The following is a 17,817-nucleotide window of genomic DNA, read 5'->3' as shown; positions in this document are numbered from 1 at the left end:
TTTTGAAGCTTATTTCAGCCTAAATTAATAAAGTAGTCCATATCAAATGCTCAGCCTATCGACTTTGACTATTGAAGAGCATAATTATGACAATATAATATATAGTTATTCATATATAAGATTGTGATCTAACAATTAATGAAGTAATTAAGTAAAAATTATCAAAAAATTAAAGTTTAAATTTCCACAAAGATAAAATATTAAATGATTTCATTTATCTGTCTAAATTTTAATGACAAAAGTTATCTAATATTTATATTTATTAGAAATAATAATTATTTAGAATAATTGAAGTACGTACCAGCTATTAAAAAATTAATGGCATGACCATAATTAGTTCCCATCACCCTCTCAAGTACCTATTCATACTCATATATAGTTGACTTAACCTTCAAAATATTAACATTAGCCTCCCATAATGCTGAAAAGGATGCCTCTTAACTTATTCTGAATTTCTATGCCATTACCAATACGTCATGAGTTATTATCCTATTACACTACTATATTAGTATATATACCGTATCTTTTTCTTGTTAAAAAAAATGCATAAGGGACAAACTAAACGTTATCTATCGCATTTTATTATGACTAATTCAATAATACAGGTTGACAAAATCAATGTTTTATTTTTTCTAATAAAATAATGTCAAAAAGGTAGGTTGTTTATTTGCTAAGAGAGACAAATTAAATGTTGTCTACTGCACTTATTTATGATTAATTAAAAGTTGAAATCTGAAAATAAGGTGGATAATACAGGTTGGCAAAATCAATACGTTATTTTTTCTAATAAAAGAATGTCAAAAAGGGAGGTTGTTTATTTGCTAAAATAGAGATGAGTGATAACTCTTATTTATAGGTCATGATTAATAAGTTAATAATTATTAATGTTAAAAACTCAAAAGTATGACTACTTCATTCGATCAATTTTACTTGTTATTGTTATTAAATATAATTAACTTATCTAAAATACGCGTAATTCTTAAAAACTAAGATAGATTAATTTCTTTCTCAATATTTATCTTTTGCTCTAATAAATGTGGAGAGAGATTAATATGTGGAGAGAGATTAATGTAATGAAAGGAAAAAGTAGTATTAAATCAAATTCAAGTAATAAATAAGAGGTAATATATTCAAAATATTTTTTCATTTAATGTTTTCTTAAGAAATATGTATATTTTGTTTGGTTAAGCTTCTGAAAAATTTATTATTATTATTTTAAAAAAATACTTATTTTAAATATTTGAGTTGTTTGGTCAATCTTTTAGAGAAGAAATAAGTGTTTTTAAGTAGTCAAAAAGTATTTTTTAGAAGCTAAAGAAGTAATTTTTTTCAAAAACACTTTTGAAACCTTGACAAAGCGAAAACAATTGTTCTGATGTGAAAAAAAAAGTGTTTTCCAAATTGATTAGTAAAACTAATGTACTCCAAAAGTATTTTCTTCACAAAAACATGTACACTTCTGATAGAAATTATTTCTCCAGAATAAGCAAATTTTAAGTGTGTGTTTTGTAGGAATGAAAATATTTTTCAAAAAATGTTTCCAATTTTTTTATGTTTGGTTGGCTTAAATATTTTGGAAATTGATTTTGAAATCAACTTATTTTCCTCAATTTAAGAAAAATGACTTGCTTCCAAAAACTAAGGAAAACATTTTTCATGACTCTCATTCAACCTTAAATTACAATATTTTCCTTTTATCCACCCCTACCATTACCCCGTCTCTAAAAAAAAAAATCTTTTTTAGGAAAAAATTAAAAATTTATTTTTGAAAAATATTTCAGATTTTAAAAATTTTAATTTTTTTTATTCCATCCCTACCTCGACCACCCTACTCCCCAAAAGAAAATTAAAACTTTATTTTTTTGAAAAATATTTCAAAATTTAAAAATTTTATTTTACCCCACCACCGTCCTCCCCCCTACCTGTCCCCAACCACACCCTCCTCGGCCCCCCTCCCCACGCACAAAAAAAATTAAAAATTTATTTTTGAAAAATATTTTAAATTTTGAAAGTTTTATTTTTTTATCCCGACCCCTCTACCCTCCCCCCCCCCCCTTCCCACACACACACACCAAAAAAAATTAAAAATTTATTTTTAAAAATATTTCAAATTTTGAAAATTTCATATTTTAACCCCTACCCCAGCCCCCCCCCCAAACCAACACCCACGCCACCAGCCCCCCCCCCCACCCCCACCACACATAAAAAATTAAAAATTTATTTTTGAAAAATATTTCAAGTTTTAAAATTTTCATTTTTTCACTCACTCTTAAGTTTGATCAAACATGCTAGCAAACATGACAAGTAAAATGAATCTACAAGAATATATATTAGGCTCGCATTAACTAAAAACTAGTTCAGAGGCGTTTAATTAGATTTAAAAGTACAATTTGGTTTCTAAAATCAAAACAAATTTTGTTTTTGTAGAGAAGGTAAAATTATTCATAAACATGAAGAAAATGCTTTCTACTCCCTCCGTTCTTATTTATTTGTCAAATATTTTTTAATTTAATTTTTCTTTTACTTGTCATTTTTGACAAATCAAAGATAATTTTTTCTTTCTATTATACCCTCAATTTATTAACATGGAGTTAATGTCTTTGAAAAAGTAAATATGTTTAAGACTCTATCAATTAAATGGAGTAAAATGGTAAACTCATATATCAATCAAGGTGTGTCAACTCAAAATTTGACAATTAAAAAAAAAAAAGGGAGTAATAAATCTCTTTTGCATGGTGTGAAAACACATTTTTTACTAATTTTCCAAATAAATACAAAATCAAAACCAAATCCAACACCTTTTAGTATTAACCCAAATTTAATTCTCCCAATGTGAATTGTGTAGGAAATGTGAGGTCGGCAGAATCAAGACCATAATTAGGCAGATAATTATTAGCACTCCCATGTTTGGATTCATACCAAAAACAATTTATCTTTAAGAATCATAAATAAAATTGATTTAAAATTAAAATTTTATTATAATTTGAAATTAAAATTTTATTATAATATATAAATTAAAAAATTTAAGCTTAAGCCTCAATTTTTTTGACTAAACGCCTAATAAACAAACATCAAGTGTGAATAAATTTTATTTCCGTGTGAATGACGATCTAATTAAAGTCAAATTTGACCTCTAAAAAATGCCTTAAAGTCGATGCTCCATCTGAAACCGACATTGGATACAGAGAGTATAACTAGATATAATTTGTAGAAAATTGAGCTAAACAGTAAACATCGAGTGGATTACCGAAAAAATAATGTGCAGTCCCATGAGACTTGTAATTCTTATCCACAAATATTCCAACTAATTAATTAAGGAAGTATAACTAGAATAGGATTATGTTTTCTATTTTTTTCCTATATATAGACCCAAAAAGTTCATGAAAGTGCAGAGATCTGATTTCTTTGATTCGTAGCTTTACTGCATGCACTAAAATTAAAAGTTGTCACAAATTGTGTGTGTGTTCCAAAAGTGTCATACGATTTTTCTTTACTGCTAGAAATATATATATATATATTGTACATACATATCAAGCACCTATTGAATTATGGAGAGTGGTGGTGGAGGAAATCCAACAAGGATTAACAAATATGCTTGTGCTTGTGCCATTGTTGCTTCCATGATATCTATCATCTTTGGCTATGGTCAGTTTTCTACTTCTATAGTCTTCTTTTTCCTTTTCTATCATGTATATATTTGAAATTCATTAGCCCCATTGTTGTATTAACAAGAATTTATGTTTGAACTGATCAGATACGGGTGTAATGAGTGGAGCAATGATTTTTGTGAAAAAAGAATTCAAAATCAGTGATGCAAAAACAGAAGTTCTAGCAGGGATACTAAACTTATGTGCTTTATTTGGCTCACTCACTGCTGGAAGAACGTCTGATTATATTGGCCGACGTTACACTATAGTTATAGCTTCCGTAATTTTCTTATGTGGATCTGTTCTAATGGGATACGGTCCAAGTTACGCGGTTTTATTAGCAGGCCGATGTATTGCTGGAGTTGGTGTTGGTTTTGCACTTATGATTGCACCAGTTTATTCAGCTGAAGTTTCAGCTCCGTCGACGCGTGGATTTCTCTCATCTCTTCCAGAAGTTGGAATTAGCATTGGGATCTTACTTGGTTATTTGTCCAATTATATTTTCTCAGGATTGCCACTGAGACTTGGCTGGAGAATTATGTTAGGAATTGCAGCAATCCCTTCACTCTTTTTGGCGATTGGCATTCTCAAAATGCCAGAGTCTCCTAGATGGCTGATCATGAAAGGCCGTCTAGGAGAAGCCAAGGAAATAATGTCTAAAGTTTCAAATGGTCCTGAAGAAGCTGAATTCCGATTGAGGGAGATTAAAAAAGCTATAGGCATCGACGAAAATTGTGATGATGATATTGTCAAGATTCCGGATTCAGCAAAATCACAAGGCGAAGGTATTTGGAAAGAATTGTTGCTAAAACCAACAAAATCACTTAGATGGATTTTAATTGCTGGTGTGGGAATTCATTTCTTTGAACATGCAACTGGAATTGAAGCTGTGATATTGTATAGTCACAAAATCTTTGACAAAGCAGGAGTACATGACCATAAGCACCAAATTCTTGCCACAGTTGGTGTTGGAATAACTAAGCTCACATTCATACTGTTGTCCACTTTATTGATTGACAGAGTTGGTAGGAGGAAGTTATTGTTGACAAGTTTAAGTGGCATGGTTTTGACATTAACTGGACTTGGGATTTTCATGACTTTGGCAGAGCACTCTGGTGGAAAACTTATATGGGCTTTGGTCCTTAGCATAATTACAACTTATGGGGTTGTGATGTTTTTCAACATTGGGCTTGGTCCTGTTACTTGGGTATATACTGCTGAGATTTTCCCTCTTAAGTACAGGGCTTTAGGAGTTGGAATTGGTGTTGCAGTTAATAGGTTGATGAATGCAACAGTTTCTATGACTTTTTTGTCAATTTCATCAGCAATTACAACTGGTGGTGCTTTCTTCATGTTTGCGGGGATATCAGTGGTGGCTTTGATCTTCTTTTACTTTTTCTTGCCTGAGACTAAAGGAAAGTCTTTGGAAGAAATGGAAGCTCTTTTCACTAAAGGCAGATCTTCTAAGAATGTTAGCAAAGAAGTAGAGATTGGAAAATATTGATGCTTGATCAATTATTATTATTGACACATGGTGTTATGATAGTTAGTAGTGTATTGTGTGTATTGTGTAGTTGGTAGTTAGTAATGCTATGCACATTGTATGAGTGTGTAATTAGTTGTTAGTGTGGGCCCTACTGATTAGTCTGTTAGTGGTTGTTAGTAAAGAGTTAACAGTTGGTTAACTATGTGTGTATATATATTAACAGTGTGAGTAGGTGAAAGAAGTTGACTTCACTTTACTCTTTCTTCCTCTATCCCCAAAAAAATTTCTCTCAATCTCTTAGGTCATCTTCTCAATCGTCCATCTCCTTCAGCCTCTATTTTAATATGGTATCAGAGCGGGTCACCAATTGAGGAATTGGAGCTCGCCGTTGAAGCTGAAGCTCTGCCGTTGCCGTTGAAGCTGAAGCTCGGAGCTGAAAACCATGGGTGACCTTTCACAATCACAAACATCAAGTGAGAAGATAGTCATAGAACATGGTCATCCCTTGTATGTGCACCCATCAGACACATCAGGATGTGTTTTAGCACCGGTGAAACTCACCGGATCTGAAAATTATGGAGTGTGGAGTCGAGCCATGAGGATCTCCCTTCTAGCTAAGAAGAAGCTAGGGTTCGTGACTGGTACATGCACGAAGGAATCATTTGACGAATCGCTTCATGAACAGTGGGAGACGGTGAATGCGATTGTGCTTTCGTGGATTATGAACACAATATCAGAGAGCTTGTTGAGCGGGATCGTGTATGCGTCAAATGCACATCTAGTCTGGGAGGATTTGAAGGAAATCTTTGACAAGGTAAATCGAGTACGAATCTTTCAAGTACACACAGCTATTACAAACCTCAAACAGGGAACAAGTCTAGTGTTAGTGTATTTCTCCAAATTAAAGGAGTTGTGGAGTGAATCCGATTTGATAGCTCCTTCTCCGAACTGTGGTTGTCCAAAGTCTAGGGACTATATTGAGTATCTACAAGAGCAGAGGTTAATGCAATTTTTGAGCGGTTTGAATGAAGCATACGATCAAGCTAAGCGGCAAATTCTGATGAAGTCAAATGTACTATCTGTGAATCAAGCCTATGATCTAATAGTGCAAGATGAAAGTCAACAGGTAAATGTTGAAAGGTCCAATCCCATAGCAATGCAAGCCAAAAGAAATGTCAACTATAAGGAAAACAATTCAATGTATTGTGAGAATTATCACATGCGAAACCATACAAAGAAGGAGTGTTACAAACTTGTTGGCTATCCTTCAAAAAGGGATGGCAGAGCCAACAGAAAGGTGGAAGGTACTTATGATAGCTACAGGAAGGATAACAACCATCGTGATGAATGGAGGAAGGATAGATACAGAGAAAGGTACAAGAGGGATAACAGTGAAGGATGGAGAAAAGAAACACATGCTGCAGTGGCTAGTAATGCAGATTGCTTTCAAGGGAAATATGCAGGTAAGGATGATCAGTATGCTGATGACAACAACAAAAGAGGCGATGGCAAGACTAATCATCATGATTCAGAGAATCAGTACAAGCATCATGATAGTAACTCTAAGGAGTATCAAGCCCATATGACAGGTATTGTGACTTGTCTGATGTCCCAACTAGAAGGATGTGACTGGATAGTTGATTTCGGAGCCTCTCACCATGTTACTGCAAATGACAAAATGCTCAAGAATATTCATAGCCTGCAAAATAATAAAGGAGTAAGAATGCATCTGTCAAATGAAAGCACAGTGCCAATTACACAGACAAGAAGTGTAGAACTGTTTGGCCAGGAGAGAATCACAAATGTGTTATTTGTGCCTGATTTTAAATACAATCTATTATCAGTATCACAATTAACCAAGAGCTATGTTGCTCAGTCAATTTTTTTCTTGATCACTACATTTTTTTCTTGTACATTTTCCAAGGGACAGTGGAAGACTCTAATGAACAAAGAATAGAAGATATGAGGCAAGTCTACCTAGAAGATACTGATGAAAGGTGCAACTTATGGCATAGAAGACAAGGTCACCCCTATATATCCACTATGAAGAGTATGGCAGAATTCCAAAATAAGATTGGCAGAAATGTGCATAACAATTGTAGAATATGTCCATTAGCAAAGCAGACCAGATTACAATTTCCTATAAGCATTTCTAGAGCAAATCAGTATTTTGAACTATTGCACTTAGATTTGTGGGGTCCTTATAAAACTCCTACTTTTGATAAGAAGAATTATTTTTTCACTATTGTTGATGATCATACCAGATATACTTGGATTCATTTGTTGCAGCTGAAGACTGAAGTAATTGTAGTTTTGAAGCAATTTCTTGTCCTTGTGAATACTCAATTTAATTGCAAAGTCAAGACCATTAGGTCTGACAATGGCACTGAGTTCTTTAATTCTCAAAGTTGTGAGTTATTGCAGAGCCTAGGGATAAATCATCAAAGCAGTTGTCCTTATACACCTCAATAAAATGGGGTGGTTAAGAGGAAATACAGGCAGATCTTGGAGATGGCAAGAGCTATTAAGTTTCAAGCTACATTTCCAACAAAGTACTGGGGTTTTTGTGTTAAAACTGCAGTATACCTTGTGAACAGGTTGCCATCCAGTGTTCTGAAGGGATGTATTCCTTATGAATTGTTGCATCACAACAAGGCATCCCTTGATCATCTAAGGGTACCTGGCTGCTTATGTTTTGTTACTACATTGTCCAGGTCTGATAAATTTGCTCATAGAGCCAAAGAGGCTGTATTCATGGGGTTTTCAGAAACACAAAAGGGCTATATTATAATTGACTTATCTACTAATAATTTTTTTGTTAGCAGGGATGTGGTGTTCCATGAAACTGAATTTCCTTTTAGCAACCTTGCAGACTCAGAGGATAGCACATTTCTTCAACTGAGCCATGTTGATACTCTATATGATTCGCCTGCTCCTACTCACATTTGCCAGACTCCACCAGTAGAAGCAAGGGGGAATACTCTACTGCTGACAATGATGATGGTGATGCTACTACAGATACAGACATCATGGATGCTGAACCTAATGAGGCTGAACCTACTGAAGCTGAACCATTGCAAGCTAAACAAGTTCCATTGCAGCATGGTATTGCTACTCTTGTTGTCACTGGCAACAGACCAATCAGGTCAACCAAGTAACCTGGATGGTTGAATGACTATGTTGTCAACACCAGTCAGGATCATATCTACTCTATAAGCAAGTATCTGACATATGCAGGAACATCAGAAAAATATAAAAGCTATTTAGCAAAATTCTCTGCCTTAGCTGAACCAAAAAATTTCAAGAAGGCTTCAAGGGATGCAAGGTGGATAGAAGCTATGCAGCAGGAGATCAAAGCCCTTAAGGATAATCATACTTGGAAGGTTGTTGATCTTCCAAATGGTAAGAATGCGATTGGCTCTAAATAGGTATACAAAATCAAATATAAGGCAAATGGAGAAGTAGAAAGATTCAAGGCAAGGTTGGTGGCAAAAGGATACAGTCAAAAGGAAGGTCTTGATTATCATGAGACCTTCTTCCCAGTGGCAAAAATGGTCACTATGAGATCAGTGATTGCACTGGCAGCCTTAAAAGGATGGAAACTTCATCAAATGGATATATACAATGCATTCTTGCAAGGAGATCTTTATGAAAAAGTGTATATGGAGCTACCAGAAGCAGGGGCGGACCCAACATGTATCCAGAGGGTTCATCCAAACCCCCTTCGACGAAAAATTATACTATTTATACATGGTAAAAATATTTTTTATGTATAAATAGTAGATATCGAACCCTCTTCGACTAGTTCGTGTGTCTACCTTTTTAGATTTTAAACCCCCTTATTAAAAATTTTGGTTCTGCCACTGAACAGAAGGGTTCAAGAGACAAGGAAGACCAAAGTATGCAGGTTATTGAAGTCCCTATATGGCCTAAAACGGGCATCAAGACAATGGAACATCAAGTTGACTGATGCACTGATATCTGCAGGGTTCACACAAAGCCTTCATGACTACTCTCTCTTCACAAGAAGGTCAGGTAACAACATTGTCATAATACTTGTGTATGTAGATGATCTTCTCATCACTAGAGATAGCAATAGTCTTATAGAAGCAGCAAAACAGATTCTGCAACATGACTTCAGAGTGAAAGACTTGGGGGAACTCAAATATTTTCTTGGCATAGAAATTTTGAGATCACAATATGGCATCATCCTTAATCAAAGGAAATACACACTGGAGCTAATATCAGAAATGGGCTTAGGAGGTGCAAAGCCAGCTGCTACACCACTGGAAGCTGGAAGCAAGTTAACCACTGTGGAATATGACAAGGTTGTTAGAGCTGAAGGAGATAAAGCCTTGGAAGAAGTCTCAAAATATCAAAGGCTGATAGGAGGACTGTTGTATGTCACCATCACTAGGCCAGACATCACCTTTGTAGTCCAAACACTAAGTCAATTCATGCAAGAGCCTAAAATATCACACTGGGAAGCAGCTGTTAGAGTAGTTAGATACCTGAAAAATGCACCAGGCCAGGGCCTTATTTTCAGAGCAAAACCTACACAGGAGCTAACATGTTGGTGTGATTCAAATTGGACAACATGCCCCAACACAAAAAGATCCATCACAGGCTATGCTGTGAAGTTTGGAGAGTCACTCATCTCTTGAAAATCAAAAAAGCAGCAAACAGTGTCCAAGAGCTCAGCTGAAGCTGAATATAGAAGCATGACAGCTGTTGTTGCAGAAGTTACTTGGCTGCTGGGCTTGTTCAATGAGCTTGGAGTGGAAGTTCATCAGCCAGTAGTTGTTTGGAGTGATAGCAAGGCAGCGATTCAACTAGCAGCAAATCCAGTTTACCATGAGAGAACCAAACATATTGAAATTGATTGTCACTTCATAAGGGAAAAGATAAAGGAAGAAATCATCAAAGCTGCATTTGTGAAGACAAATGATCAACAAGCAGACCTGATGACAAAGGGACTGAGCAGACAACAACATGTGTATTTGATGGACAAGTTAGGAGTGTTGGATATCATGCACCCTTCAACTTGAGGGGGAGTATTGACACATGGTGTTATGATATAATCAGTTAGTAGTTAGTAGTGTATTGTGTGTATTGTGTAGTTGGTAGTTAGTAATGCTATGCACATTGTATGAGTGTGTAATTAGTTGTTAGTGTGGGCCCTACTGATTAGTCTGTTAGTGGTTGTTAGTAAAGAGTTAACAGTTGGTTAACTATGTGTATATATATATATTAACAGTGTGAGTAGGTGAAAGAAGTTGACTTCACTTTACTCTTTCTTCCTCTCAGATGGAATAAAATCCCCAAAAAAAATTCTCTGAATCTCTTAGGTCATCTTCTCAATCGTCCATCTCCTTTAGCCTCTATTTCAACAATTATGCTTTTAAACTTTTGTGTAGTTATCCTCGAAAAACTCCGCCTATGTCAACACGGATAAAGGAGGAGGGTTGACAGTTAAAAGGATATATACTAAACGGAAGAGTAAGAATACATAATCAAATATGACTACTGATCTGTAGTAATTACTTATAGGACATTTCACCCGGTACATGAAAAGAAAAACTTGAAAAAGTCTTGATTATGTATTTTGATTTTGCATCTTAGTTCTCATAATGCTACATGAACTTGGATGGGCACTAGTACTACTGCAACACATATTGGTTACACATGCATCATTGCAAATGAAGGGTTCATATCACAATTTCTAAGCAAGCTTATCAGTTGGGCAAAACAACTGCGAAGTAAAAAAATTCAATCTCATTCACATGAAAGTATAGTTTTTTCGTTAAGTTTAAGCTATATATATCATTAGTGTAACGATAAGTTTCTATTACATATTCATGGAAAAATAGGTCATTTTTACCCTTCCGTTCAATTTTGGTAGCAATTTTAACCCTGTTGTCTAATTTTGGGACCACATCTACCTTTACTATTAACAGCCTTCCACACCTGTTATGATACTCATTCCGTCCATTTTTATTTGTCCAATATTGACTTTGCACACCTCTTAACTAGCAACAAATAGAATGTCAAAATATATATTTTTTGGACAGTGTTGTAAGACTAGTGGAAATTGATGCCAAAATATATAAGTTTTTGCATTGATTTCCAACAACTTAATCTGGTCTGATTTTGCATTAATTGGTTGTTGGAAATTCCCTTTTTGTGTAATTGGTAAGTGAAGTCAAGAATTCAGTTATGTATTTGACCTTATTAGCTATAAGCATTCAAAGGCAGCTTCTTGTTATTAAAGTGCAGTTTGGTGATCAATTGTCATTTACTTGTTCCTGCAGCTTTTTGTCCAGTTTTGCTGCATTTTTTTGGGTCTATGTTTGCTGCTGTTTTTGGTCCATAAAACAATTAGTCTACAAGAGCATATTTGGGTTAATTTCACAAATGATTGAAACTTAACAATTTTAAAAAAAAATTAACCTTCGCCTCAGAAAATTCGCTAGACAAAAGTTTTTATGTGCTAAAACTTACGGGTTTTCTAAATTTACAAAAAATACATACATGACAATTTACATGGAATATATAAAAATAAATTAATTAAGTTTACTAACAAACGTCGGATCATTGACCTCTTGGATATATTGTGGGCATGCCAATTTTTCTGGCTCGTCTTGTGGAAATACGTACACTGTACACATAGTATTTGGAAAGAAAAATCTTTCATGACTTTTGTTTTTCCACGAAAATAGTAATTCTGCATATATCTCCAGCAATTAATTATAATTATCTCCTACCTATTAAATACTGCTTGGTTGATCAAAGGTCGAAATATCTATGCAAACTTGGCCAATATAACTGCCCTATCATTTAATTTGTATAGTAACAAAATGTGACAAAGAAAAACGCTACAAGTATAAATTTTGAGCTAACGCAAATTAATAAACAAGTCCATATCATGCACAGCCTATCGACTTTGACTAGTTGAAGAGCAGAATTATGACAATATATAAATACTTATACTCCCTACGTTTCAATTTACTTATCAAATATTTTCTAATTTTATTTTATTTTTTACTTGTCAATTTTGACAAATCAAGAACCCTAAATTTATTAACATTGAGTTAATGTCTTTAAAAATATAGTGGGTAAATACGTATAAAACTCTATCAATTAATAGGGATAAAATGATAAACTCACTATATCAATAATTGTTTTCTTAATAGAGAGTATATAAGAGTGTGGCCTAACACAATTAATGAAGTAATTAAGTGAAAATTATCGGAAATTAAAGGTTAAATCTCCACAAAGATAATGTATTAAGTAATTTCATTTTATCTGTCTAAACTTTAACGACAAAGTTATCTAATATAATTATTTAAAACAATCATACTGTGCACGAGCTATCAAAATTAATGGCATGACCATAATTAATTCCCATCACCCTCTCAAGTACCTATTCATACTCATATATAGTTGACTTAACCTTCAAAATATTAACATTAGCCTCCCATAATGCTGAAAAGGATGCCTCTTAACTTATTCTGAATTTCTATGCCATTACCAATACGTCATGAGTTATTATCCTATTACACTACTAAACAGTGAGGATACAGTGGCGTAGCCACATACGTTGATGGAGAGTCAATTGAATATCCTTCGTTAAAAAATTGAATAATATATATAAAAACTTATACAAAATACATAAGTCATACATTACTTTTTATATATATATATTAATTTTTGAATTCACCACTGAATTCAGGACATATATATATATATATATATATATATATATATATATAATATTAGTATATTAGGTGGTTATAAATTGGATATACCGGATCTTTTTCTTGGTAAAAACAATGCATAAGAGACAAACTAAACATTATAAAGCCAAACATTATGTCTATGTCAAATAGAATCTACTGCATTTATGACTAATTCAAAGTTGAGATCTCAAAATAAGGTGGATAATATAGGTTGGCAGAATTAATGGCTTTCTTTTTTACCTAATTATGGCACAAAAAGAGGTTGGTTGTTGACTGTTTAGATAGAGATGAGTTGTGAATCTTACTTAATAGGTAACGATTAACAAGTTGGGAAAAAACTAAGGTCAAAACTCAAAAACAGGACTTTTTCCTTCTATCCATTTTATTTGTCATGGACATTAAAAATAATTAACTTATTTAAAATACTTGTAATTTTTAAAATATAAGATAAAATTAAAAAAAAATCCCAACATTTATCTCTTGTTTTAATAAATGTGGAGAGAGATTATTATAATTAAAAAAATAGTACTAAATAAAGATTTAAGTAATAAATAAGGAGTATTATACTCAAATTATTTTCTTAGTTAATGTTTTCTTAAAAGATGTGTATAACCTGTTTGGCCAAGTTTCTGAAAAATGAAAAAAAAAATCCTTATAAAAGTGCTTATTTTCTAATATCGACCACAAGTGTTTTTTCAAATTAATTAGTTAAACACACATTTTTATTCTCCAAATATTTTTGTTTTAACAAAAACACTTCTAATAAAAATGATTTTTCAATATAGGCTGACAAATATGACAAGTAAAATGGATCAAAAGGAGTATATATTAGGCTCACTTTAATCGAAAACTAGTTAAGCGGTTAATTAGTTTTTAACATAAAATTTGATTTCTGAAACTCAAACCAAAATAATAATAATAATAATAATAATAATAATAATATATTATTATTAATATTAATATTAATATTATTGTTATTTTGAAAAAAGGTAAATATTCATAAACATCAAGACTAATGTTTTCTAATAAATCTCCTTTGCAAGATGTAAAGACAGACACAATGTTTTTACTAATTTTCCAAATAAATACTAAATCAAAACCTAATCTAAATCCAACACCTTTTAGGATTAACCCACATTTAATTCTCCTAACGTGAATTGTGTAAGGATAATTGGATACGTCTTGAGATCGGCAGCATCAATTAGAAATACATCATATGATTCATACCAAAACAATTTATCTTTAAGAATCATAAATACAATTAGAAATACATAACGCTTAATCATATCTAAGCGATATAAATTACTCCCTCTATTCCATATTAACTGTATTTCTAGAGTTTTTTCATTGTTCAAAATAGTTGAATTCTTCAATGTTCAAGAGAAATGTTTGAAACATTTTTCATGTTTACCCTTTCCATTAATGAAGTTTTGTAATTTCCTAGGAATAAACTACACTACTTAAAAAGTTATATTCCAATAAAGGACTACTTGTATTTATGATTTCACATTTAATCATCTTTATGATGTTGATTAACAAAAGGGTAATTGAGAAAAATATGGTTCAAATTTTGTCCTTAAATTCTTTTTTAAATATATGTGCATTACCTTAAAAATTCAACTAATATGGAATAAAGAGAATATTATGCAAGATACATATCATATATATTTGTAGAAATTTGACATTAATAGGACATGACATGATTTCAGATTAATTTGAAATTGAAATTTTATTTTAATGTATAATTTAAATTCTTTTAATTTTTGAGGTCCAAATCCATTGGCCAAACGTTCGTCAGTGCGAGCAAATTTTATTCCTATGCAAATGACTATCTAATTAAAGTCAAATTTCACTAAAAATAGATTTTAGCGACAATAAATATATGTATTAACAAATAGTGTTAAAGTTTTTATCGGCATTAATTAATTGTTATTAGATACAATATTGCTATCGTCTTTAGACACATATACAAAAAGTGTTAATTGCCCCTAAAAATATATATTTACCAATAATTAAATTATTATCATTAATTAATTACCGTTAACATCTAAGAAATGATGTGAAGTTTATGCTCCATCTAAAATCGGCGTTGGGTACGGTGTGGTCATTAGTCAGTTCTATAAATCAGTGAGACTTTGAATTTTCACACTCCTTGCTCCATTTTTAATTTTTATAGTGTTGACTCGGTACATTTTTTTAAATATAATAAAATTTACTATTATTTTGGTTATTTTTAAAATTAAATAAGTAAAAATAAGCATTTATTTTTAGTAAAGTGAAAATTGATGCTAAACAGTAAAGATCAAAAGCGAGGTAACTTTGTTCCCGATGCAAATGGATCACTGGTCAAATGCTTCATCCGAAATTGTATTTCTTATCCACATATATTCTATTAATTAATTAGTTAAGACACAGTCATTACGTTTTAGAAAACTGAAAACCCAAATAAATAGGAAGGATGATTAGAATATGATTATTGTTTTTCTATATATAGACCCAAAATTAGTGAAGCTGTACACATCTGTTTTTGTTTTATCCGTAGCTCTAATGCATACACTATCACATACACTATCACAAGTGAATCAATAGGCTTTTACTTTACTACTATTTAAAGATATATTGTTCATAAAAACAAAAGATTTTCCTATCGAACGTATTATTGCATTGAAAAATTATGGAGAAGGGTAAAGGACAAAGTTCTTCAAAGATTAACAAATATGCTTGTGCTTGTTCCATTGTTGCTTCCATGATATCTATCATCTTTGGCTATGGTCAGTTTTCTATGTATATATATATATATATATTTTATTTTATCTTCTTTAATCATGTCTTTCGAACAATTTCTTTGTTTTTGTTAAATAGTCTAATGAGAATTTTATGTTTGAATTCAGATACGGGTGTGATGAGTGGAGCAATGATTTTTGTGAAAAAAGAATTCCATATCAGTGATGTAAAAACAGAAGTTCTAGCAGGGATACTAAATTTATGTGCTTTAATTGGGTCACTCAGTGCTGGAAGAACCTCTGATTATATTGGCCGACGTTACACTATAGTTATAGCTTCCATAATTTTCTTATTAGGATCCGTTGTAATGGGATACGGTCCAAATTACACCATTTTATTAATAGGCCGATGTATTGCTGGAGTTGGTGTTGGTTTTGCACTTATGATTGCACCAGTTTATTCAGCTGAAGTTTCATCTCCATCGACGCGTGGATTTCTCTCATCTCTTCCAGAAATTGGAATTAGCACTGGGATTTTACTTGGCTATTTGTCCAATTATGTTTTTGCCGGATTGCCTTTGAGGGTTGGCTGGAGAATTATGTTAGGAATTGCAGCAATCCCTTCACTCTTTTTGGCGATTGGCATTCTGAAAATGCCAGAGTCTCCTAGATGGCTAATCATGAAAGGCCGTCTAAGAGAAGGCAAAGAAATAATGTACAAAGTTTCAAATGACCCTGAAGAAGCTGAACTCCGATTGAGGGAGATTAAAACAAATTTAGGCATTGACGTAAATTGTGATGATGAAATTGTGAAGATTTCAAATTCAGTAAAGTCACAAGGGGAAGGTGTTTGGAAAGAATTGTTGTTAAGACCAACAAAATCACTTAGAAGGATTTTAATTGCTGGTGTGGGAATTCATTTCTTTGAACATGCAACTGGAATTGAAGCAGTGATATTATATAGTCACAAAATATTTGCTAAAGCAGGGGTACATGACCATAAGCACCAAATTCTTGCCACATGTGGTGTTGGAATAACTAAATTCTCATTCATAGTGTTGTCCACTATCTTGATTGACAGAGTTGGTAGGAGAAAGCTAGTGTTAACAAGTGTAAGTGGTATGATTGTGGCATTAACTGCACTTGGTACTTTCTTGACTTTGGCAGAGCAATCTGGTGGTAAACTTATATGGGCTTTGGTTCTTAGCATAATTACAACTTATGGATATGTGGCATTTTTCAATGTTGGGCTTGCACCTGTTACTTGGGTATATACTGCTGAGATTTTTCCTCTTAGGTATAGGGGTTTAGGAGTTGGAATTGGTGTTGCAGTTAATAGGTTGATGAATGCAACAGTTTCTATGACTTTTTTGTCAATGATTTCAGCAATGACAATTGCAGGTACTTTCTTCATGTTTGCTGGGATATCAGTGGTTGCTTTGATCTTTTTTTACTTTTTCTTGCCTGAGACTAAAGGAAAGTCTTTGGAAGAAATGGAAGCTCTTTTCACTAAATCTAAAGATTCTAAGAATGTCGTTAGCAAAGAGGTGGAGATTGGAAAACGTTGATGCCTGGCTTCATCAATTAGTATGCAATAAATTGGGCGCCTATGCACAACCTTAATAAAGGAGGAGAGTTGACTAGTATAAAAATAGTTGCTTCTATTTTTCTTTACTAGTTTAGCTTATTTTTAAGGGAAGAATTTTCCGGTTTTGCTTCTCTTTATATATGTCAGGAAATAAACTTATCTTTTTTTTCACTACAATAATAACGTGTTCACTGTAATTTCATAAATTGGTGATCTTGTGAGCATAAAGAGGTTATTTTCGATAAAATTTAGATCGACTCAAGTACAACATATATAATAATATCAAATATAAAAAGAAAATACAATAGTGGAAAAGTCAACCTGACAATAATGGAGATGAGAATAGTAGCAATAACAAATAATACGATAATTTAAATAAAAATAACAACATATAATAATAAAATTGAAGACTAAGATAATATAAAAATAATTAGACAAGACTCAACTATCTAATAATTTTCTATACATGAATTTCAAATATATTACTAAAATAAACCAAAAGTGTTAACGAAGATCCACATGCTAACTGTTATTAAAAAAGAGTAAAATAATACATTTTTTTTTGTCTTCCTGTATGGTTTAAGAGTCGATACTCATTATCCTTTTCAAACGGAATGTTTTAGCAACTTCCTAC

At 32.5% G+C, this 17,817-nt stretch overlaps 2 protein-coding genes across 2 annotated transcripts; both read left to right on the top strand.

Moving 5' to 3' along the window:
- The first annotated feature begins 3,404 nt into the window (after nucleotides 1-3,404).
- On the top strand, nucleotides 3,405-5,397 carry LOC129873841 (probable polyol transporter 6). The gene is made up of 2 exons (XM_055949031.1): nucleotides 3,405-3,645; nucleotides 3,755-5,397. Exons 1-2 carry the CDS (start codon nucleotides 3,549-3,551, stop codon nucleotides 5,149-5,151), a joined length of 1,494 nt encoding a protein of 497 aa, XP_055805006.1. The 5' UTR covers nucleotides 3,405-3,548; the 3' UTR covers nucleotides 5,152-5,397.
- Nucleotides 5,398-15,546: 10,149 nt separating this feature from the next.
- Nucleotides 15,547-17,194, top strand: LOC129874790 (probable polyol transporter 6). Its single transcript, XM_055950149.1, has 2 exons — nucleotides 15,547-15,643; nucleotides 15,764-17,194. The coding sequence occupies exons 1-2, from the start codon at nucleotides 15,547-15,549 to the stop codon at nucleotides 17,161-17,163; spliced, it is 1,497 nt and encodes a 498-aa protein (XP_055806124.1). The 3' UTR covers nucleotides 17,164-17,194.
- Nucleotides 17,195-17,817: the final 623 nt, after the last annotated feature.

The sequence above is a fragment of the Solanum dulcamara genome, chromosome 11 (assembly GCF_947179165.1).
Source record: "Solanum dulcamara chromosome 11, daSolDulc1.2, whole genome shotgun sequence".
Lineage (NCBI taxonomy): Eukaryota > Viridiplantae > Streptophyta > Magnoliopsida > Solanales > Solanaceae > Solanum > Solanum dulcamara.
The sequence above is the reverse complement of the archived record's forward strand: the minus strand, read 5'-3'. Positions and strand labels throughout refer to the sequence as shown.